At 43.6% G+C, this 25,078-nt stretch overlaps 1 protein-coding gene across 2 annotated transcripts in view; it reads right to left on the bottom strand.

The window, feature by feature from the left end:
- The window catches only part of TSPOAP1 (TSPO associated protein 1), a 352,001-nt gene that overhangs the window by 2,296 nt on the left and 324,627 nt on the right, over nt 1–25,078 (bottom strand). For both annotated transcript variants that reach the window (XM_088455323.1, XM_088455314.1), the window contains 3 exons: nt 24,512–24,615; nt 4,435–4,506; nt 1,772–1,885 (listed from right to left, as the gene is read on the bottom strand). In XM_088455323.1, the coding sequence (XP_088311449.1) occupies nt 1,772–1,885; nt 4,435–4,506; nt 24,512–24,615 (290 nt within the window). The remainder of the gene's footprint in view (nt 1–1,771; nt 1,886–4,434; nt 4,507–24,511; nt 24,616–25,078) is intronic.

Raw genomic sequence — 25,078 nt, 5'->3', positions numbered from 1 at the left:
TTACTTATACCAGGGCATTGCTCAGTTACACTTGCTTATGAAGTGATACTCCCACTCTCTCTCTATTTCTCTTTTTTTTTGTGTGCAGATTTATTGTACTAGTTAACAAAAGGTAGTAGCAAAAGAACGGTCATGCTGTGTATATACATTGTTTGCTAGACTTTGGGCTACAACAATCACTAAGACATTGAGGAAGACAAAAGGGTGTGATATTACACCAACTACAGCAAAGGGAAAGCAGTGCAAATGAACTATGCTTATTTACTAGTGCTGGGAAAGGCGATCTCACTTACATGTATCTGTCCCTTTCTGTCTAAATCTATCACTTGGTTCTTCTTCTCAACCTCTGTCGACCCCAAGAATGAAACACACATGCACAAACAAAGAGATTATACAAATTATACTAAAAGCAGCATGATTACACCAGGAAGATCAGCTGCTGCACAAATTTATATGGGACATTATATCCCCTGCTTATAAAAAGTCACCGAGAAGTTCCGCGACTACACCAAGGCACGGGCTGCAGGCTATAAGTGTTTTATCTATGTAAGAGGAATCCAAGGTGACTTCTGAGAACAGTAATAATTTACTGTGCAATATTAGACAAGTCTTACAAATTAACCCTGAAATGATAACATGAGAACTAAGCAATAACAGATATTTATAGAAGTTTACACATTAATTATCGCTTTATGTTTATTATAAATTGATTTCAAACTTAATTTGTGTCATGGCATTATCTTTAGTAAAATGAAGCTTAAACAGAACAGATACAATAGGAAAGGTGTTTATAAAGGTAATAGATATTTAGAGCAGTAGAGTGTGCTTTAATTGAACCTTTCCTTACGTAACATGCATCCAGAACACAGTGAAAAATATTGTGTGTGTGTATAATAAAAAAAACACTTCTCTCTTTAAATAGGACACAGTAACATAGGTGGCGCTGACACTGTAAGGTAGTGTTTCACATGCAGTTACACCCGCAGTCACACACAGGACATAGGCATGCTGCATATCATTTTAATCAGTAGAAGCTTGTGCTATCTAGTCGCATCTTTGTGCTAATAAGACACATTTGAATGTAAAAAGACGCACGAAAATATGCTCGGCGCTACTGAGTCATGCCAAGGCATGGTGCGACTAGAAAAGCTGTTTAACGCGCGAGGAGGCTTGATGTATGTGGACCCATTTGCATAGTGTGCGCGTCCTCATCTCTTTTTTTAACTATATATACACACGTGTTTACGGTTTGCATACGACGTAAGGAAAACCAGTTAAAGAAACCGTTATCAAAAACGCATGACTAACGGGGCCCATACAACAGGCAGCTATTGGGGCAAATCCCTGTTTTGCCTATGCCTGGGCATCGGTGAAATCCAACATGTTGGACAATTCAGATTCCGACCCAAAAAATGGTTGGAATCAGCGAGTCAGGGATTTTTAACATGCTGTATTTTGAAGAATCCCTGACAGTTTGCCGATCATCGATGTCCGCTGATCAGCTGTTTTTTTTGTTTTTTTTTTATGGCTGATCGGATCGCTGTCAGCAGAATGGGGAATCGGCCTGTGAATGTATGACCCACATAAGAGACATGTCTCAACTTCCAGTGATGAATTTCTAGCTGCAGATAAGAGATAGAACAATTGTGTACAGTTGGCTAATACTTGTTTCATTGTATCAAGCATTCAAGAACAGGTACTACCACAAAAATAATACAAATAAAAATCTAGAATAAAGGTAATGATAAAGTCCTTTCTAAGCTGCTCTCACCTCATTTCCTCCTCTTACATGAGCTGTTCCTTGGGAATTTGCTTCTTCAGTTTGAGGCTGAGAAAACTCTAAGTAATTAGATGGTACAAGTCCTCTTTGACTGTTAAGCTCACCCTGTTTATATAAAAGAGACAATTCAAGTTTAGTGAGGAAAAAATGTAAAACTAATAGCATGCAATAGTCATGGAAGGATCATACCACATCAAATTAGTATTTAAAATGACTTTTTGTAACCTTTGGTTTCCCAAATTTGGGGATTGTCACAACAAGGAGTCAAACTAATACAGTATACAGTTCTTTATTGGTGCCAACTCTTCTCCAGATTCTCAGAAACAGGAGTATATAAACACATTCAAAAAAGAGGCAGCCTAAGAAACCACATCGAGAGCCAGCAGAGAATATTTCAAACCTTACCCAGAAAATTAGCTTTTTATACAGTAGCAAATGTTAACATTTTGCAGAGTTTTGACATCTTTAAAAACTTTGAAATATCATAACTAGAGGAGATAAAAAAAATAATGCAGCTTTGACATTAGCTCATAGAGCCTAAGGACAAAGCTGGAATTCTAGTCGGATAGTTTCATTGCATAAACTTGATTGATTTTTTTCATATTGCTTATTCTGGAAGAGGGTTGGGTACGGTATGCTGGTGCTCAGAATCCAGACGCCGGTATCCCGACTGGGTTACAACGCCGACACTTACCGGTAAGTAGACTAACCCCCCTGCAGCCTAGACCTAACCTGCCCTCCCCCTAAACCTAACCTGCCCGTAACACAGCAAACTTGACAATATTAAACGTCATTTCACATTCTGCTCAATCGGATCATGGCTTAGACAATGCAGCATTCATAGTTAAAAATCAAGCAGACTACTTTGCCTGCTCCTGCATAGTAACCACTACCACTGACCTTTGTGAAACTAACCGGCGACTATAGGCACAACTGGTACTAATCTGTATCACAGGGCATAGAAGTGGTGACTGCATATATAGAAAACATAGCTTCAGTACTACTTTGATGTATGGGTTTAGTATTAAAGTATAGAATATTATAAATGAGCATTTGATTTAATTGAGAGACTATATTTTAACATTGTACTTTTGCCAGAAACTTTGATTACATACCAAGCGTTCTTACTAGGTCAACCAATCCAGCTTCATTTTTTCAATCCCAAGATTCGGATTGAAAAAAATCTCATTCCCATTGAGTTTATCAATGAAAATATTATTAATCTGTTATTTTTCTAAGATAAAAATGAGTGACTAGTACAAATAAGATAATATACAACATAAAGGTGTAAAATAACTTCATGTAAGGGTGTAAAATCATCTCTCATGGCCTCCCCCACAGCCAGCCCAGTCCACACTAACAAAAACCAGGCTGTGTGTGACAGACAGTGTGTGTGATTCTGTACTGTGTCACACATTCACTTGACTCACCCTGTAGAAGTTACAGCAAGCTTGCTAATTTTCTAGTCTTAAACTCTAGTATTCATTCAACATAACAAGTTTTGCAGAGCCAGAGAGAGAGCAGGCAGGGCCAGCCTGGGGCTCAGGAACTAGCAGGCAGTGTGGTACCCACCGACTCTCACACCAGCCAGTCAATCCTCTCCTCCTCCACCTCTCGCACTGGCGCCAGCGCACTACTTGCCTCAGAGTCAAACAGGATCTAAGCAGTCAGCCAGGCCTCTGCTTAACATAGCCGCCAGCCACTCACAGCAGTTCCCAGGGCGGGGCTGTATCAGGGGCGGGCTGGCATGCGGCTGAGCAGCGTGACCTCTATGACATCAAATGCAGCCGCACAGCCGTAGGAGGCATGGGGGCAGCGTCTGAACAGACAGAACTTGTACTGAAGAGAAGATGCGCATCTTAATCCCAAAAATCCCAGAACTGGAGGCACAAATCCCGGGAATCAAATCCCAACGTTTTTTCCCCCACTAAATCCCGGGGGCCCACTGATCCTTGGATTGGCTTCCCTAACTCATACACAAAAGGACAACTGGTTGAAGTGACATAGTACCAAAAATGGCATATTACATTCTTTGTAGCTTTGAAAAAATAGTCAAACATGTCATATATTGTTTAATTGTATTGATTCAAAGAGGGACAAAAGAAACCCATTAGCGCAACAGTGACCAATTTAACCTCACAGGAGAAAAAATAAAATCTTCTTATAAGTTTTCATCATGTAAATGCACCCCATTTAAAGCCGCTGCCTGTCATTGTGTGTGCTGCTACTCCATTTCCTGTCAGCTATAATTCCCTTTTTCATCTATCTTACCATTGTGTTCCATGAAATGTGTAAGTAGCCATTCTGTGTCCCTGTTTATTTTGTGTAAATCTTTCTGTAGCAAGTTAGTATTCTGGTCTGTGTAAATAACCTTACATAGCAATACAATAAGTAACCGGTCACTAAAATGCAGGGACTTTAGTACAGCAATAAGAGGGAGTTGTATAATGTAGCCTAAATAGGCACAATTAGATGTGCTTCATACAGGCTTCTTGAAAAATGGTCACACTGGATCTTTTACATTGCAAAAATTGTTACGTGGACGTTTGTAGTAACCAATGGAACATTACTTACAGCATCCATTACAACCTTCCAATTAAGCATACATGAATGTGTGCAGTATGACTTACAGTACAGGTTGCTTTATAACTCACATAATAAAATCCATCTTCATCCATTTGTCCAAACACAGTTATAACATCTCCTGCGGTGAAACTCAACTCTGCCTGATGGAAGAAGAATATAGCAGGATTAAAAAAAACAAACAAAACAATAACGTATCTTTCCCGAGCACGATTAGGAAAATATGAGATATGGTAAGAACTTACCCTTGTTATCTCTATTTCTACGAAGTCCATAGGGTTCCACAGGACACCTTGGGGTATAGGCGATGGCGGCAGACATCCAGGCACCACAGAGTTAAATTTTCAGCCTCCCAGGATGCACTGGGGTCCCTCTCCTATACCCCGCCCCCGAGCCTCAGGCCACTCAGTTTCGTAACAAGCCATAGGCCGGAGCAGGAGCAAAAAAGAGAGAGAAGACAGTCTGGAACACACAAGAATCACATTCTCACCAGAAGGAGACGGAGAAACCGGTGACCAGATCAAAGCCCATCTGCAGTACAGGTGCGACAGGGCGGGAGTCCTGTGGAACCCTATGGACTTCGTAGAAATAGAGATAACAAGGGTAAGTTCTTACCATATCTCATATTTTCTACTTCAGGGTCCATAGGGTATCCACAGGATACCTTGGGGATGTCCCAAAGCAGTATCCTTTAAGGGTGGGGACGCTCCTGTGCTGTAAGGAGAATCCGCCGCCGAAAGGAAGCATCCTGAGAGGCGAAGGTATCAAAAGCATAATACCTTACCAAAAATATGGACAGATGACCACGTGGCTGCCAATCACCGCTGAAGCGCCACGTCGAGCTGTCCATGAAGGACCCACAGACCTAGTGGAAGAGCTTTAATAGAGGATAGACCAGGAAGATCTGTGAATCCATCCTGCCAAAGTTAGCGTAGTGGCAGGCCAACCCTTTTTATGGAAACCAGAAAGGACAAAACCGAGAGTCTGATTTCCCAAATGGGCTGGTACGGTCAACTTAAATTCTTAGCGCCCGTACCACAGCCAAATAGGCCTCACCAGCAGACAGGACTGGGGAAGTAAAGGCAAGCACTGCCCTGTTCATAGGAAAGATGAGAAAAAGGGAGGTCTACATGACAGAGCCTCCCAATCTGAGATCCTACTGGCCAAATTAAGAGCCAGAAGGAATACAGTCCTAGCCGTAAGCCATTTGAAATCCACTGAGCCCAGTGGATCAAATGGCGGTCCTCAGAGAGCCCTAAGGACCACAGCCAAATCCCAAGGAGCCACAGGTAGAACAAAGGGATGCTGAATATAACGTACACCCTGCACAAAGGTGCGGACATCAGGAAGAGTAGCAATCCTACACTGAAACCATACTAACAGGGCAGAAACCTGCACCTTGAGGTAAGCAATGCGAAGACCGTTATCTAAGCCCACCTGTAGGAAAGCCAACCTCTGGATATCCGGAATACCCGAGGAGCCTAGCCTCTAGGGCGACACCTGAAAGAAAGTATACCATACCCAATGGTAAATTCTTGCAGATAAAAACTTCCGAGCTCTTAGCATGGACAGAGCCCCTGTTAACTATAGAGCTGGAAAAACTCCTAGACCTTAAGAGGGCAGTCTCCACCACAGACAACCCAGGTCTGGGGATCAGCCAGGATCCTGAGACAACAGGTCCGGGCGTAGAGGCAACAGCTTCGGAGTGTTAACTGAGAGGCTCCGAAGATCTGAGTAGTAGTGCCATCTGGCCTACACTGGAGCTATCAGCAGGAGCGTGACTCCTTCTTGCTATCACTGGAGGAAGAAGGGATAACGGAGGGACGAGGTACACAACTTGGAAGGTCCACTGGACCTGCCTACGTCTATCAGAAGAGTCTCATCTCTGAAAGGATCCACTTGTTCACCAGAAGATTGAACACCTCCTGATAAAGAGGACATTTCCCTGAATGCACGTCTTGACGGCTGAGAAAGCCTGCTTTCCATCTGAGGATTCCTGAATGAACACTGCCGATGACGGCAGGGATATAGCCTTCCACCCAAGCCAGAATTTGGGACACCACTGTTAGTGTCGCCTGACTTCGGGAACCTCCTAGGTGGTTTACATAAGCCATCATGATAGCGTTGTCAGACTGTACCTGCACGGTATTTCCGTGGAGGACCTGTCCTGCATGCTGGAGAACCCTGAATACTGCTCAGAGTTCTCAGATGTTTATGGGAAGCGCAAAAACTACTGGTGTCCACCTGCCCTGGAACAAGTGTGGACCCGTCATGCTTCCCAGCCACGGATACTGGCGTCCATCGTCAGAAGGACCCTGTCCGCAATCCCAAAGGGGGTGCCCCTTGTTTAGGTGAGCTTTCTGCAGCCACCAGGCCAGAGAGAGACAAACCTCCGGGGAAAGCCTATTGACTTTATCCTATGGGGCAACCCATCCCATCCGGAGAGGATCAAGTTCTTTAGAGTGAAGCTGGGTACTCTCCACCATGTCGAACAGCGACATCCTGGAACCCAGGAACCACATTGCCAAGTGAATAGACACTCAGCGACTCTGCAGGCAACTGCGTACCTTTGCCTGTAATGCAGAGATCTTTTCCTCAATCACAAAGATCCTCAGATGTTGGGATATGGAGCATCCTCTGTGAAGAATCAGAGAGGACCATTTCCAGTTTATCAGTCAGCCCTAACGTAGCAACACAGATATTGTCCGTTGCATATGGCACTGAAGTATCTGTGGAGACCGTGTAACAACAGGAGGTCACTCGGATAGGGTAACAAGCAGACCCCCTGCCTCCGCAGGTGGGCTGCCATAACTACCCTGACCCTGGTAAACCGTGAGGCGCGGAGGCCAGACCAAGGGGCAATGCCAGAAACTGGAAATGCTTATCGACCACTGCAAACCTGAGGAAAACACTGGTGTGCTAAGAAAAGAGGGATATTCAGGTAGTCACCCTGAATATATCCAACGACACCACAAAATTCCCAGGCTCCATTGAATGATGGAATGCAGGGTCCCCCTCCCGAACCGAGGAACCCTTAAGAATTTGTTGAATGATTCGAGGTTGAGAATGTCCTGGTAAGACCCATTGGGTGTCTGTACCAGAAAGAGGATGGAGTAATACCTCGTTCCCCTTTGGGGCAACGGAATAGGTACTATAACTCCTGCCTGGAGCATAGAGTGTAACACCCTCAAAAATTACAGTGCTTAGTCCTGAATTGACAGAAGACCTGTAACGAAAAACCTTCTGGGAGGCTTTTACCGGGAGGAAAAGACATACCTTCAAGCAAATACTTCTCTTACCCCAGTGTCCGTGGTGGTCAGACACCAGCACTGGGCGAACTGGAGAAGCCGGCCTCCGACTCTGGGGGCTCCCGAGAGGAGGCCCGTCCCGTGAGGCTGAAGGCTTATAGTCCAACTTGGGAGTAGGACGTCTTGTACTCCAAGCCTGTTCTTATGGCTGAGCAGATTTCCTGGCTACTGACTGTCTTGGAAAGCTGTATTTTAGACTTACCCTGGCCTCACAGGGCCGAAAATGACAAAATCCCAGACCCTGATGGAACTGTAGCCGATGACAGACACGCAGACGTAGCTGCTGCCTGCAGGGCCACAATTGCGTCCAGACGAGGGCCAAACAGGACTTGTCCCGTAAAAGGCAAAGCATTCCAAATGGAATCTGCGTCCGCTTTCCAAGAGCGCAACCACAGGGAGCGGCAAGCTGCTACTGCTGCCGAGGAGATTCTGGAAAGGAGTAGGCTATATGTAAGACCGTCTCACTATGAACGTGGCAAAGTCTCTGAGAATTTGCCACTATCCACCTGCTCTGCTGGAGAGTCAGTGTGCAGAGATCCAGTTACCTACTCAGTGTTCCATGGCTCTGGCCCCCCAGCACACGGCCATAGCCGGCCTGGAAGCCCCTCCAGCAAGGGAATATTGGATTTTAGATATATTTGCACCTTGCAATCTGGAACCTCCTTCAAAGAGGACCTGGAGGTCATGGGCAACGTAGCACTCTTCACTAGGCGTGTAACATGAGAATCTACCCGTAAAGGTAACTCCCATTCGGAAATGTAATTATCCGCACAAGGGGTATGCAAAAGGTCAACCGTTTTTGAGGCTGGACCCGCTTACCCGGATTTTCACGCCTCCTCTAAAATGATCAGATAGAGGAATTACAGTGGCAACACCCTTATCCTTAAAGAAGGCATATTTGGATTTAGCCACGGGGGATATGTAATAACCAAAGCCGCACGGACTGCCCGTAGAAGGCCAGGTATATAGACTTTAGACCCAGACTACGCCTCCTTTGCACTAAGGGGCTCGTGTCCGAAAAAGTCAATAATGTCACCGTCATCAGACGTCATGTCTTTACCCGTCTGAGATCCGAAAGGCCGTTTAGAAGGCCGAAATGGTGACTCCCCCTGTAAAACGTCCATCAGGTGCTATACCATTTGGACAATAAATTCACCCACACAGGCTCCTGCGAGACCTGGGGGGGCGAAAAACAGGATACACTGGGGTACCATCATCTGTCCAGGGACCCCTGCATGTGATGAGACCACCACAGGCTGCGATAACCCCTTGGGGAAACGCAGGGGACGTTGCCCACAAAGGCTGTAAGCATCTTAGCCAGCCGAGGGCGGTCCCCTTTTTTGTGCAGGCACAGTGACAGAAATGGGGCGCGATATATAATACAACATGCCCTCCATAAACCCTCAGCGTCTACATATCCCTCCGCTAACTGCACATATCATCAGTACATTATAGCTGGAAGAGGATATCCTCGTTCACTTTCCGACATGAGGAGTGTGAACGGAGCGTATGTGACCTCCCACACAGAAAAACCACGTTTACTGTGAGGTAATAAACACCCTGCAACACCGCACCGCAAGGGCTGTAGCAGAAGAACAGGGATAGGAAAAGGCTGACAGTCAGAAATGAAGGTACAGGCAAACAGCGCTAGCATTTAAGTCACATACAATGCACAGATAACATCCTGCATTACAAGCACTGCAATCAACTACACAGACCAGAGCCTGGTAGGAAACAGTGCTGCATACACTGACCTTAATTGAAGGAGAGGTATGCGGGGGACCCGGACCACAATGGCATCTGTATCAGCTTCCAGCAGCGTTTGCCATCCCCAGCACATGTAGTGAGAAAATGGCCACTGAGGAGCAGAGACCGCTGTGGAATGGCACTGTGCAACGGGGGAGACGCCGGCTGTGAGACAGGGAAGGCGTTCTCCCCATGCGTGCTATCAACCCCTGGGACGCCGCGCTGTACCGCACATGCTGCGGCCCGCTGTCCCTGGTGGTCTAGTGGAAGGCGCAGGATCAGTACCTGGCCCCACGCGCAGCCGGTCCCCAGGGAGCCCCCTGCCTGGGGACCAAACAGGACTGTGTTACCGCGGGACCCCGCCGCTTACCTTGTTCCCCGTGCATCCGGCCACAGTCCAGGTAGCCGGGGATCACCGCTAGCTGTGACCCCAGCTACCAACCAGCATCCCCGGATCGGTACCGGCGTTCTGGTACCGGCGGGGTGTAGGAGTGACAGCATGGACGTCAATACTGACTGTCCTATGCTGGAGCACTCTAGTTGTGCAGCCACAGCTGCGAAGAAATATTCAGGGGCCTTAAAAAGACCCCCCTCTGTACGGTGCGACTGGTCCGGCCAGGCACCTACGAAAACTGAGTGGCCTGAGGCTCGGGGGCGGGGTATAGGAGAGGGACCCCAGTGCATCCTGGGAGGCTGAAAATTTAACTCTGTGGTGCCTAGATGTCTGCCGCCATCGCCTACACCCCAAGGTATCCTGTGGATACCCTATGGACCCTGAAGTAGAAAAGGAGAATACCATTACTATCATATTCTTCAAGCCTAATGAAGACGAATTCTCAGAAGTGGATTTTTGAATAAAGTATTTTTTTATTAAGTTTTTCTCAATTTTAAACATACCCAGTAACAGTGAATAAAAGAAAAATAATATTTAAACATACACATCTCACAATAATCATACAAAGAGGAAACTAAAAGGAAAGACACTACTACTGACAGTTTTAACATTTTTAACATAATATCTCTGTCTAGTGTATCAGTTTCCATCAGCTATACAAAATAATCTCAAAAGTAATTGCCTTTACAGGTAACAAGAAAAATAATAAGGCACAATATATTATATCTTTCAGTATAGAGACTGCTAAAAAAAAATATTGCATGAAATAACAATATCCCAAAATATACTAGATTGAAAATAAATAGCTTAAAATATAAAAAACACTCAAAAACAAAAGCAACAAATGCCACATTCTGGTTTATAATATTTTTTGTTAAGAAAATAGTGAAACGAATTACACCATATAAGTTATAGCTAAGGCCGAGGGGGTGCATATTTCGACACTATCCATCTTGTCCAAATACGATCAAGTTTAGACTCTGCCTTACGGCTAAGACAGAGTTTCGCACATGTTCCACAGTAGCATTAACTAAAGAAACCCACTCCTGAAAGTCAGGCCCATTGGGAGCCATCCATGATCCAGCCAGACATACTTCTGCAACAGCACAAAAATTAATAGCATATTGAGTGCTGTAATGGTCTAGCTCATCATCTTCTCTAGCCCCTAGGCTGCAGAACTTCGGTATAAGTACTGTAAAGGGAATACCTTAAGCTGGGTACACACTTACGATGTGTGTACCCAGCAATGCGACGGACTACCACACCACCGACTGGCCGATATATCGGGCGGCCAGTACACATTACACAATCCGATGCCTGATAAGTTGGCAACAGCCTCATCCTGCTGCATGGGGTCGTCATTCACATTGTCAAATTAAGCTGCATGTAGAACCAACCTGATGATGCGACTGACGATCAAACTGGAGCACACTTGGACGTTACTAACACGTACACACTGGTCGATGTTGACGATGTGTCGGCCCAATCCGCCAGATCGGACGACATATTGTCTACATATTGGCTAATGTGTACCCCACCTTAAGTCCAAAAAATCTGAATACCCAAACATTCCCATAATAAATGCTAGAATGTACTCTGAACACTACCACATTTAGGACAGAGATCAGATTGTCTACCTCCAAAACGTACCAATCCCACAGGGGTTAAATATGCTCTGTGTAGAATAAATGATTGTATCTGCTCAAAACGTATAGATGCAGTAACCTTAGGTAGGAACTCTACAGCTGATTCCCACTCCTCATCACTAAAGATACCAACCACAGATTCCCAACCACTACGCAGTTTGAATAAACCATCCTTATGGTGAAAGGACATCATACAGGAGTATGCAATTGACAAAGACTTCCGAGGTCCTAAAGTGAATACAAATCCTTTCACTGAGGAATTGGAGATAGAAGGAGAAACATCCATAAATTTGGCATTCAGGGCATGTCTGAGTTGCAAAAACCTGATAAAATACGTAGCCGGAAGATTAAATTCTACCTTCAGTTGAGGAAAGGATTTCCAAACCTCATTCAAAGTATAACTGCCCCACTGTACCAATACCTCTCTTATCTAATACCTGTCTATTAGAGAGTCCAATTCAGAGAAACTACACAAATACCACAAGGGGGTATCCGGATAAATCTCATCAAACTGGAGTAGTGTATATACCTCACGTCATATATTGATTGCTTGGACAAGTCCCACAGCATCAGAATGAGCCAGCAGAATACATGCCAGTGGTCCTATCGCTAGGGCAAATAGGTCAGGGGATAATGGACAACCCTGCTTCGTACCACGAAATAGTGAAAAGAGAGGGGAAATAAAACCGTTAACAGAAATTCTAGCACTGGGTCTAATTTATACACGTTGTACCCATTTGAGGAAAACAGGCCCCTCTCCCATATAACACATGACCTCCCACAGATAAGGCCACCCCACCAGGTCTAAAGTTTTCACCGCATCTAAAGAGACAATAACCGAAGCTGAATTCTGCTCATGAGGAACATGTAAATGAGTATAAAGACGTATAATATTTATCGAGGTCGATTTACCTGGCACGAAACCAATCTGATCCGGATTCACTAGAGGTAATGACCTATGGGGTCATTCCTTGTCAGTTCACTCAGGCCATGAGACCCACCCACTCTGCTTTGAGATATATGGGGTCAATTTGCTAGGGAGTAAAATTGCTAGGAAATGTGGAAAAAAATTCCCATCTCAGTGAATAATCCACATATCACTTTGAAATATTGACCCTTTGTCAGTCAAAATATAGAGATTCCAGAAAAAAATGTTTTAACAATTTTCTCTGACTCAGAGTTATTATATATTCCTTTACAGCATACTTCATTTTATTTTTGGTGCAAAAAAAAAAAAAGTGGGTTTAATAAGCATTACCAACCTAAGGGGTCTATTTACTAAGCAGTGTTAGTAGACAGAGTGAAAAGTGATAAGGTACCATCCAATCAGCTCCCAACTGCCATCTGACAGGCTTGTTTGAAAAATAACAGTTGGGAGCTGATTGGCTGGCACCTTATCACTTTTCAATCTATCTCCTAACGGGATGTAGTCTGGAAGCTGATGGTCTAAATGCCGACCGCCGGCTTCCAGACTCTCTAATCCCGGCGTGGTACTAATGACAGGCGTCGAAAACTCGACGCCAGTCATTAACCATACGCCTGAAGACCGACGTCCGGCATACCGAACGAAGCCGGGCGCGGACAGCGGTAATACCTACTACACCCCTCCTAACACTGCTCAGTAAATAGACCCCTAAGGGAGATGAGTTATGTCCCTTTTTTTAAATTGGAACTTAAAGTATACCTTAAAAGGCTATGAAAGAAAACTAATGGGATTTTAATTGTCTGTATGAGTATTTTAATGTTTAGTTACCATAGGGGTCAGATTTAACTGGATTTAACACAAAGGAGACAGATTTTTAAAAAATTAACATGTAGACCCCTTGGACGATGATGTGTGGGAGACGTGGGAGGCCCAGCCCACCCATGGCCACCGAAGAAAAAGGAGTCTACTACCAACTAAATGGGTCTCAGTTAAGCAAATTATATCAGAATTATACTGTTTAAGCAGCTTGAGTACCAGAGAGTGTTTAACTTTATAAATGACTCCTTGGACATTTCATGTAAGAAAATTTACCTTAGCCATACAACGATGTAGTACCCATAACACTGCAAGTCTCACAGACTTTTCCCTCAAACCCAGCAAAAATAATTAAAAATACTACCCAGTGTGACAACAGATATGAAAATAATAAAATAAAAAAACAAAACAAAAAGAAAAACAAACTCCCAGAGCCTCCAAACCTCTCCTAACCCCCCACCCAATTTACCACCACCAACATGGGCATACATATATCCCAAAAACATATACAAAGAAAAAAATATAGCAAGTTAAATAACTAAACTATCAGAGCCGCAAGGGGGCAATAGAGTGTAGCAGCTACCATTGCAAAGAAGCCTGCCGGCAATAAGAAACTGGTCCAATAGGCACATAATATAATCCAATTGAATCATATCAAATACAAATGTAATATTTGTTATGCGATTTTGCAAAATGTAGAACCTTCATCTTCAATGGGCGCAGTAGTATAACAAAGGGAAGTTCAGGTTGGAGCCAATTGTCGGCCCCCAGGAGCGTAACTGTTCAGGCATGCAGCCGCCTCCTGCGGAGTTGAGAAAAATTTAGATTCCCCATTCACCACAATACAGAGTTTGAATGGGAACAGCATAGCATATGATACATTAATAGGAAGAATTGGGACCTATCCTTTTGGACCTCCATTGCAAAAAGATCTTCACGCCGTTTCTAGCCGCATCCCAGTCTTTATAATGTAGGACTTTTGCAATAAAGGTACGGGGGTGGAGTACCAGACGGGAGAGGGCGAGTAGGAACACGGTGCGCCCTTTTCACAGCAAATTGTATTGTGAAAGAGTCTCTGCCATAAGATTCAGTAAGTCAGCCCTCCTCACCCTCCGGCGTAGGAGGCATCCATGCCCAACTATTTATTTTGAATAGTAGCCATTTGTTGACTCATAGAAGACACCTCATCTTTCAGGGAACCATGCGAGTACTCTAGGGTAGATATACGAGTTTCCACCTCACCCACCCGACTCCCTGACCCGCTGCATATCTTGCTGTAGCAGGGATGAGTCGCGTTGCACCTTTTCAATTTTATCTGAAAGACGTTTCTCACTACCTGCTATTGCCTCCAGTACTTGCTGCAGAGTAACCACAGGTGGGGCCCCAGTACTTGATCACTGTGGGTCACTCGCAGCTTCTGGGTTAGAGGATTCACTTTATAGTGGAGGCTGTGGAGCCTGAGATGTAGTTTGACTAGCTTTTCCAGCTTAGCTGCTGCTGCAGAAGCAGCTGGCCAGAGTTCCCCATATTGCCAGCAGTCCCAGAAGGAGCCAGACTGGAGCTGTGGTATTACATAATATGCAGACAGGGAGGAATGGAGGAAAAAGGAGCCAGACTGGAGCTGTGGCATTAAGTAATATGCAGACAGAGAGGAATGGACGAGTAAAGAAAGATGGCCGCCGGATCCGATAGGCCATGCCCACTTTACAGGTACCGGCCCGAGAGTAGAGTAGATGTAAGGCCCACTAAAGGTGAAAGGCAGGGCACCCCTTAGTATAGGCAGACCGCGGCTCACCCCCCCCACCGCTAACTTGGTCCCAGCAACCAGATGAGAGGGCTACAGTCGCACCTAGTGCCCCTTACACTTAGAGGTCCAATGCAACCTATATAGGTCTGCTGGGTTGGGATCAGTGCAGAGGATCTTGAGCCGGGGAGCTCTTCGAACCCAAAATTCACTACGCCCCCTTCATTTCTCAAGTGTATTTGGGGGTCAGGCTGCCCATAGGCACAATATTTTTGGTCGCCCCCTCCTTCTCAAGTGCCCTCAGCCTCCTCAGTCATGGGCAGTTAAGCATATCTGCAGAGCTGGCAGAATTTGGTAAGTAACCCTAACCCCTACACACCTTTCCTGCAGCCTAACCCTAACCCTCCTACAGCCTAACCCTAGTGCCTAACCCTAACTGCAATACTCACTGTCCGGATGTCAGTGGTCAGGATTCTGGAGCCGGGATTAAGACTGCTGTCGGATTCTGGTGCAAGATTCTGACAGCCGGCATCCTAACCTCTTACCCAGACGGTTAGGCACCAGGGGGGAGGGTTAGGCACTTTCCGGAGTGTTAGGGTTAGGCACTAGAAGGGACAGTTAGGGTTAGGCACCAGGAGGGAGGGTTAGGCACCAAGGGGAGTGTTACAATGAAGATTAGAACTAAAAAAAATAAATAAAAAAATTTGTGTTGACCATTTTCATATCGACCTTTTGACCCTGTCGACCATTTGTACCTGTCAAACTTCTTACATATCTAAGTGTAAGGGGCACCTGTGGGAGCGGTACGGTCTGGTCCCTGGTTGGTGCCGCTACTTTGCTCTGGGACCTGTTCTGGGTGCGACTGTTGCCCTCTCATCTGGATGCTGGGACCAAGTTATCTTTAGTGTCTCGACCTTCTGATCCTGTAAACCTTTTGTCTGTCTAACATCTGTCTACCTATACATAGTCTATCTAATTACTGTATCTCTCTTATACCACACCCCCCTACTCCCGCTGTGTTATATGAAAAAAAAAAGAACAGCGTCTCTGATGTGGGTGGCAGGGGCCGGCTTGCTCCACCACACGTACATAGTGGGAATTCTGCCACTCCGCATGCCGAACCTTAAGTGGCAGTAGACTTCATGAAGAAACTGTGACAACTCTTTAACCAATATTATCATTATTGGAGTACATACTTGGTCAGACTCTACTAGACTCAAGCTATTGCCTGTCCAGCAGCTGCAGTTGTCAAGTCCATACGCACACGCAGGGGAGTTTCTGAGTACCCAGAAACCCCCCCGCCAGCCTATCAGTAAGTGTAGTGCGGACTGCAGTGAGTGCAGTCCGCACTATACAGAAACAAGCACACTAGCACCAGGTAATACACTCGTACTACCCGGCGGCAGTTTGTTTGTTTTAGCAGCCAATGAGAGTCAGACAGACTCTCATTGGCTGCTGCGCCCACTGCCGGAGCCGTGCCAGAGCCCACTCATGAACTCAGTCTTCCGGCTCCCGCAGTGGGTGATGGTAGAGACGTCTTAACGTCTCTCCCATAGTGGACAGTGGGCCGGGAGGACGGAGGAGCAGACCGCGGCAGGCGCGGGAATTCAGGTACATTTTTTTTTTTTCCGTCTTTGTCCTATATACGTAAGGGGCACTGCATAGAGGGGACTACTACTGGGGGTACTGTATAGGGGTGGGGGCATTGCATAGGGGGCTACTACGGGAGAACTATATAAGGGGCACTACTGGGGGGTACTGCATAGGAGGGCCACTGCATAGGGTCCACTACTTTATAATGTAGGAATCTTGCAATTACATAGGGGGGACCCCTACTGGGGACACTGCATAGGGGGGACTACTACTGGGGGCACTGGCACTACTGAGGGCACTGTATAAGGGGAACTGCATAGGGGGACCACTACTGGGGGGACTGTATAAGGAGCACTACTGAGGGCACTGTATAAAGGGAATTACATAGGGGGCACTGCATAGGGAGACCACTACTGGGGGCACTACTGGGGAGAGGGAGGTCTTTAAGAAATCATGCCAGCTGTATTTATTTGCCTACTGCATTCATGTTTTTTTTAGTGATAGAGGTGTGTGTGTACCCATTCATAGGCGGAGTGGTACAATATTTTACTGTAGTGGTCCTAAATATTCTCTCTCTCTCATATATATATATATATATATATATATATATATTTATTTGTGGCTAGACATTTTTTCATTGGTTCGGTAACCAAGGATATGGAAACCCCCCTTTCAAAATCCTGCATTTGACACTGACGTCAGATGCAAAAAATGTCTAGTTAGATAATGTCATAAACAAATAGATCAGTGCTTATAAGCAGAACTTTCTCGCCTACTAATGCATACACTTGCCTTGTGTCAGATATACCACCCCACACACCCGGCTACACTTCTGCTCTTATTTAGATAAAGTAGTCTGGTTGTGAATAATAAGTCTCTGTGGCTGTATTGACAGCTCCTAATTTGCCAGTGTCTGCAGTGGTTTCTAAACACACCTATCTGTACATGGATTTTTGTTATTTAAAACTAAAAAAAAAAAAGTTTTTTTTTTTTTTACGAATAGTTTTCATTACAATTTATTGCGTTTTAGAAATACACAACATACTATTAATTTCAACCTAATTGTAGTAAGATTTTTGTTTTAATCAGCACTTATTCTGGAATCAGTATGAATGACCGCCAGACTACAGCCCAGCGGTTCAAATCTCGACGCTGGCAGGCCGATGGTTCGAAATCCCGACAGTGCAGGTAAGTATACTATCCCTAACACCTCTCCCCACCTTAACCCTCCCTTAGGGATGCCTTAGCCTAACCTCTCCCCCTAGTGCCTAAACCTAACACCCCCTTCCCCTAGCCTAACCCTAACCTTCCCCGGGGCGGTGCCTATCCCTAAGTCCCCCCGGGGGTCTCTAAACCTAACCCCCCCTATCTCCAGCAAAGTGTATACTTACCCGGGTGAGGGCGAGTGGTCCGGCGTCTTGTCGGCATTCCAGCGTCGGGATTAACATAGGCTTTGGCATTTCGATGCCTATGTTAAATCCCTTGCGGGGATTCCTGTGTCGGGATTGAAACCGGCGGCTCTCATAACTACATCCCCTTATTCCACTTAATGTTTACTATCTACCCTTTCAGCGCTGGTAGTAATACAGATCTGCCCAGCATCATTCATTGCTCATAACGCAGCGAATCTGCCCAGCTTCATCATTGCTCATAGAGCAACGAATCGCTCTGTGTGTTGCTGTAGATGCCCTCCCACGATCGGATACGCGCAATAGCGCCTCCATTCAATCCTATGGAGACGCACTCCCGTGATCGGGGACGCGCAAGTGCGTCTCCATAGGATTGAATAGAGATGCACTCCTGCGAACAGGGACGCGCCATAACATAGCGCGATTCTCCACGTTTGTGCCACGATCGGCAACAATGAACCTGGGTGCATCTGTATACCACAGCAAAGGTAGTGTGTGTTTGCAGCCTACAGTGACATATATTCAGCCTTGGGTAAGAATGAACTAGTGATTATTATTACTACCAGTTAATTATATAGCGCGCACACAGATTCTTCAATGCTTTACAGAGAATAATTTGCCACACTCATTATTCCCTGCCCAAGTATAGATTATAATTACAAAATGTTCCCTACACATGTACACGCACAAATATACACACTAGGGTTATTTTTTTGGGGTGGAGGCCAATGAACCTACCAGTATTGTATATTTCTGGATTGTGGTGGCAAACTGGAGCACCCTGTAGGAAACTCACGCAAGCACAGGGAGAATATACAAACCCCACAAAGTTAGGGAATCTAACCCATGTCCGCAGTGCCGTGAGGCAGTAATGCTAACCACTACACCATCCGTGCTGCCCAACTAATCTCAACAATTAAAACCACTAGGCTGCCTTTAACATACAGATGTGTCCACATACATTTATCCTCCATGCGCTACAAGTCACATCTTATTCACAAAGTGATGCGAATAGGACACACAAGCAGCTTATGCTGATTAAAATGATATGCGGCATAACTATATTCTGTGTGTGACTGTGACTGCAGCTGTATCTGCATGCAAAATGCTACGTTACAGTGTCACAGCCGCGGACACTGTAACGTAGCATTTCGCATGCAGATACAGCCACAGTCACACAAGATATAGGCATGTTGCATATATTTTAATCAACATAAGCTGCTTGCGAGTTCTATTCGCATTGCTTTGCGAATAAGATGTATTTTAAGGGAAAATGTTGCACAAAAAGACGTTCGGCACTACCGAGTCGCACGTCGTGCACGCGTTATGTGTAACGCGACTTGTAGCGCACAGATGTATGTGGACATATCTGTAGATTTTAATTATTTGAGAAGGAGAACAGAGAAAGGGGAAGGCTGCACATCTTGCAAGAGTAACACGGTTTACAAATGATCAGATAATAAGACTATTTCACCAACCGGACCTTTGAAAGCAATAATAGACCACAGTATTTCTAAGCAGTTTCATTCCCTGGCCAGGTCAGAATCACCACACATTTTATATATCAGGGATGAGGAACCTCAGGCCTGTGGGCCATATAAGGCCCGCGGAATCATTTGGTCTGGCCCTCTGAGCTTTTTTCTGCTAGCCTAGAATGGCACTCTGCAGTCAGAATCTATGCAGAAGTGCCGTCTGGACGTCCATAGGATGCTTCAGACGATCACACCGCTGCCCTTACAGCTCCACGGAACATCCTCAGGATGCTCCAGGCATTGCTGTAATCATCGGCGATTGTGGCCCCACCCAGGGCGACATCACACGGAGGGGGCGTGGCCTGCACAGGGCCAGCGAATAATGTTATATATCAAAATGGCCCTCAGCAGAAAAAAAGGTTCCCCACCCGTTATATATAGACAGTGTACAAACCTATGAATGTTTCATGTGGCAAATATTAAGGTATGTCAAATACAATTTGCGTTATTAGTTAATTAAGGATACATAAATTAAAGTGATCCAATTATATTATGATCAATAAACATTACACTTTCGATTCTGACATTCAGTTACTTTAATAAAATCAAGTTAATCAATAAGATCAATCAGAATAAAAATAATTATGTTATCCTGTACATATATTTTATATATGTTAAGTTGACATGTTCAATTATTGCACAATGGGCCTGATTCAGAGCCGGACGCTATTTGCGGATGGTCGTTCAGGAAAAGGGGCTGGCTATTCAAATGAACCGTTCGCTCTTTGCGGTCTGTTCACGCCTCCATGTCTGAACGAGCGAACAAATCTTGCGGTCGTTTTTTGGATAACTACGCCCCCTGGCCGTTCGCATCCTACGTCATGTCCGCTATTTATTAGATTAATCGAGTACATCGACCAGCGTATGAACTGCTCGCTATTCTTGTGGTTGGTTTTTCCTACCACAATCTTGCGAGCAGTTCTGACTTAAAAATAACCCAGTGACGTAGTCAATGACGCTGCTGTATTAATTATGCACACCCATAAAACGCCCGTTTTGACCTTTAAGCACGCCTACGTTCTGATCTCCACTCCCCGTTTTCAAGCACTTTCCCCTGTTACCACCCACATACGCCTTATCCTGTCACTCAAAGTAGAAGGCATTCGCTATATAGCAAACAAACGTTTTTCGGCCGCACTGACTGGTTCGCGCATACGTATTACGATCCGTACGCATGCGCAGAAGTGCGAACATCGCTCGGAACGAGCGTACTGCCGCTTACGAGCGGCTCTGAATCAGGCCCAATGACCACAAATTCCTAAACTACATTAATTGAATGTAGACCATAAAATATACAGCTCATCTTGAATTACTACAGGACAAAGAATTGAAGTTATTGGGTTGAAAAATCTGTGTGTATATACACTATATCTTCCAATATAAATGAATAAGTGGAAAAAAAGAAAGACATCCAACAGCAAAAATGTTTCAAAGTATGTTCCAAATGATCACTGGATCATAGACTGTAGCAAGAAAACTTCACGTCTGAATCAATCAATACTTCGTTGTAGCTTTGTATCTAAATAGGAACAAACTGTCATACAATGTCTGCAGAAGTCACGTGATCTATACACCTCTGATAATAGGACAAAGATACAAGACACAAGATGATTGTTTTGTGATCACCACGACATATGACACAGCAGGTCCATTAGTGAAAAAAGTAATTCAACAACACTAGCCCCTAGTGGCCTCAGATCCAGTGTTTAAACATCGACTTCCAAAAAAGCCTTTAATTGGCTATAAGAGAGGACCAAACCTCAAGGACTTTCTGATTAGTCCAACATTGTGTCCTAATCCTAAAACTCCAATGTGGTTAATGACACAAAAAACGGGTTGTTACCGCTGCACTAACTGTACAACATGCAGAAGCATGAACAGTGGCGAGTCATTCCATCATCCACACACTGGACGATAGATTTGTATTAGACATCATCTCACCTGTATGTCAGATCATGTCGTATATTGATGTGTCTGTGCTCTATGATGTATATTGGAAAAACTATTCGGCCGTTCCGCAAAAGAATGGCCAATCATAGGTAATCTATCAGAGCAGCCATCGCTTGTCTCAGATAAAGCACTTGCAAAACATTTTTTTCAGGAGAAACACCCTTTGGCAACGCTGAAGTGTATGGTAATAGATTGGGTCCCACCACCACCTATGGGGGGGCGACCAGGTGAAAATGTTACTCCGTGAAGGAGTCAGATGGATTATAAATTAGATACCATCTGGCCACGTGGTTTAAATGACTCTATATCTTCGGGTATCTCTTGGGACTAAGAACCCCTAAATACTCTAAACACTATTCATCAGGATTATGGAACTGGCGAATTCCACTGGACTATTTGTATTTTTTTTATTTTTTCAATTTAATTTTTTAGTTTTTTTTTTCAGTTTTCTTTTTTCTGGCTTCTGTACAGTTTGTGGCCATATTTTGGATTACTCTATAAATATAAAATGTATGAAAATAATGTACAGTGGATAGATTGGTGCCGTTGGATGGCTGATGTTGTTGACTATTAGATCTTGACATACCAGAATTTGCATTATGTTACTATGTATAGGTCTCACTGATCTATGAGTATGTCAGTGAAATATTCCTAGTAACCATGGTTAGGCTGATATGCACTCACTCATTTATCCAATGCCTGGATCTGATATTAGTTACAATGTATTTAATATCTTTAAACTTTGTATGACGATACAGATATTCTGTCCCTTGTTGACTGTCGTAGCGATGAGATGTTTGCGCACTCACACAGGTGTTCACGTTAGCGCCTAGTTCCGGGATTGCAGTCCATGTGGTGACACGCAATTCATTTCCGCGTCCACGAACAAATAGCATATGCTGGTTTTTGCATCTATATGAGATGGTACAGGTATTTGGGAGTGCCTGAGTGCTATTGACATGGTTTATCCAACACTTTTGATGCTGGATATTTTATATGCTTGTTTTATATGTGGGTTTGTTTGTCTATTATTATGTGGGGAGGGGTGTGTTTTTTCACTAATTAGTGGATTGTGTAAAGATGTACTTAAGGGGCGTTGGGCTGTGATGCTATTGTATCTTGACAAAAGTCCCAGTGAGGACTGAAACGTCGATCTCTTCATGGCTTTTTAGAGGACCTTGCCGCTGTGATAAGTCTGGTGAGTGTAATATATATTGGAAGATGCACCTTGGATGCCCCACTTTAATTGCTACCCCAGCTTTGTTTAATTTTATGACGAGAGTGTCGGATCGTGGACATTATATATATATATTTGATTAATAAACAACTGATTCTAGTATACACAAAATGCCTGTAAATATTGTATGGGTAAATGGTGAGTTGTGATGTCATCGCTTGTCACTGGTCAATTTTGAGGACATCACTTAAGTGCTTATAAATAAAGTGCATTACAGGGAATAAAGAAACCACACTGTACGTTATTACAGACACTCTGATGTCACCTTGGAGACCTATGACTTGTTCAAACACTCAGACAGCAGCGTTGGTCATAGACCTCCATGGTAACTTATAATATCCTTATAAGTTACAGTAAGGAGTATATAATACATACAGTAAGGAGTAGATTATAATACACACAGTAAGTAGTATACTAAAATACATACAGTAAGGAGTATACTATTATACATACATTAAGGAGTAGATTTTAATACATACAGTAAGCAGTAGATTATAATACATACAGTAAGGAGTAGATTATAATACATACAGTAAGGAGTAGATTATAATACATACAGTAAAGGTTAACAACTGTCTCTTAAGTTCACCGCATCTGTCTCATATATGCCCTTTCCTGCCACGTTGTGTTACATCCATGCCTCTTCAGCTCAATGAGTCTTTCATCAGGTGTAGTATATTATGTCGATATTCAATGTTGAAATTCATTAGGTCGACATAAAAATGTCAACATGGTCGTAATGTCGACATTGACCACGTTGACACAGAAGCAATGTTGACATGTCAACAATGTGTTTTAGTCTGTTCCTATCCCTAGCGGTAACCCAAACGCAAATTTTGAAAATGTGGACATTCTTGTCAATGCCATGTCGAAATTTTCCAGGTGTTGACAATTAATTATGTCGTCATTAATCAATGTCAACCTTCTGTTGTTCACTTTGTGACTGCATACCCCTTCATCTATCCCTGTTATGCCAACTGTACCTCTCATATATTCTAGTTCAGCCCACTACATCTCTCTCACCCATCCCTCTTTCATATATAGGACAAAGAGGACTGTGTTTTATTATACCTTTAGTTACAATACTGGAGTCTAATATGAATTTAAAAATATATATTACTTAAATAAACAAACAACACAAATGAAAACAAATTTACACCCACTAAAAACATTATACAAAGCTGATCAGTAATATAGAATATATTCACATTACAATACATGCTAAATTAAAGGATACAGTGCTAATACACATAATTGCAGTTAAAGCCGGCCTTGAATATTAGTATACAGTATAATCTTATCAGTTTAATGCAACAAGATTCTTTGTAGCCATCCCAACTCTAACTGGTATTAATTTCTAAGTGTTTTCATAATTGTTTTCTCAGCCACCTGTAACCCCAATTGGTTTGTATATTTCCACTGCTTGCTTGTTTGGAGCCAATTGACTTATCTGAGCCCTAACTCTATCTATATAATATTTCTCCTAGGGAACAAAAAATATAATTACTGCAGCGCTAATACAAAGATTGTGGAAGGCAGCGCGAGCTGGTACTTTAAAATAAAGGAAAGAGGAAGCTACAACACAGCATTTGGTGGGGAACAAACATCACAAATCAAATTAAATTAAGGGGAAAAGTCAGCAAAAAAAGAAATTAAATAAAAAAAATACACACAGGCAATGCCAAGTGCAATAGCTATCACCTACTATTTTTCTTATCTCATACTTTGTGAGGTGTACATTCTGATATGACATAATTTAAACAATGATACTAGGAAAAGAGCAAAAAGGGCATTACCAGATGTTACTGTTGGTAGTAGGACTGCATTAAGCATAATAGGAACACTTACCTCAACATCCAGGTTTGGAGAACTTTCTTTTGGATTATAATCAAATATAGCCATCATTGGTCTGGAAATGCTCATATCGGAATTTCTTTTCTTCGGATGTTTATCTATAGTTAAGAATCAAAATCATATCACATAATGGACTAATATGTTATCAACTGAAAGAAAAACATTTATAATTGTGCAGAACACAATTACAACTGAATACAGAACTTCACACAACAGTCAGTTACTGAAAGCAGAGGTACAGCCTTAATGATTGGAGTGCCCTTTTCTACAAATATCTGACTTCATTCACTACATACTGTATTTGAATTTTACCTAAAAAGAAATACAAATCTGCAGTATTCCTTTTGAGAGCCAGCTCTCAGTGCAACTATCATCTGTGAACAAGCTTGTGTGTGCCATATGTGTATGTAATCCACATGACAGTATAATGATTAGAGAACTAATCAATAAACAGAAGCTAAATAGAAGAGTGACTAATTGGGTACAGTGGTTAGTAGGGTATCCTAATGATTCAAAATAATTGTATTAAGAATGGTCACTGAAGTAGCGGAGCATTAAAGG

This window comes from Taudactylus pleione, unplaced genomic scaffold, assembly GCF_031769625.1.
Source record: "Taudactylus pleione unplaced genomic scaffold, aTauple2 ptg000040l, whole genome shotgun sequence".
In the NCBI taxonomy this organism is placed as follows: domain Eukaryota; kingdom Metazoa; phylum Chordata; class Amphibia; order Anura; family Myobatrachidae; genus Taudactylus; species Taudactylus pleione.
This window is presented reverse-complemented; position numbering and strand designations above follow the sequence as displayed.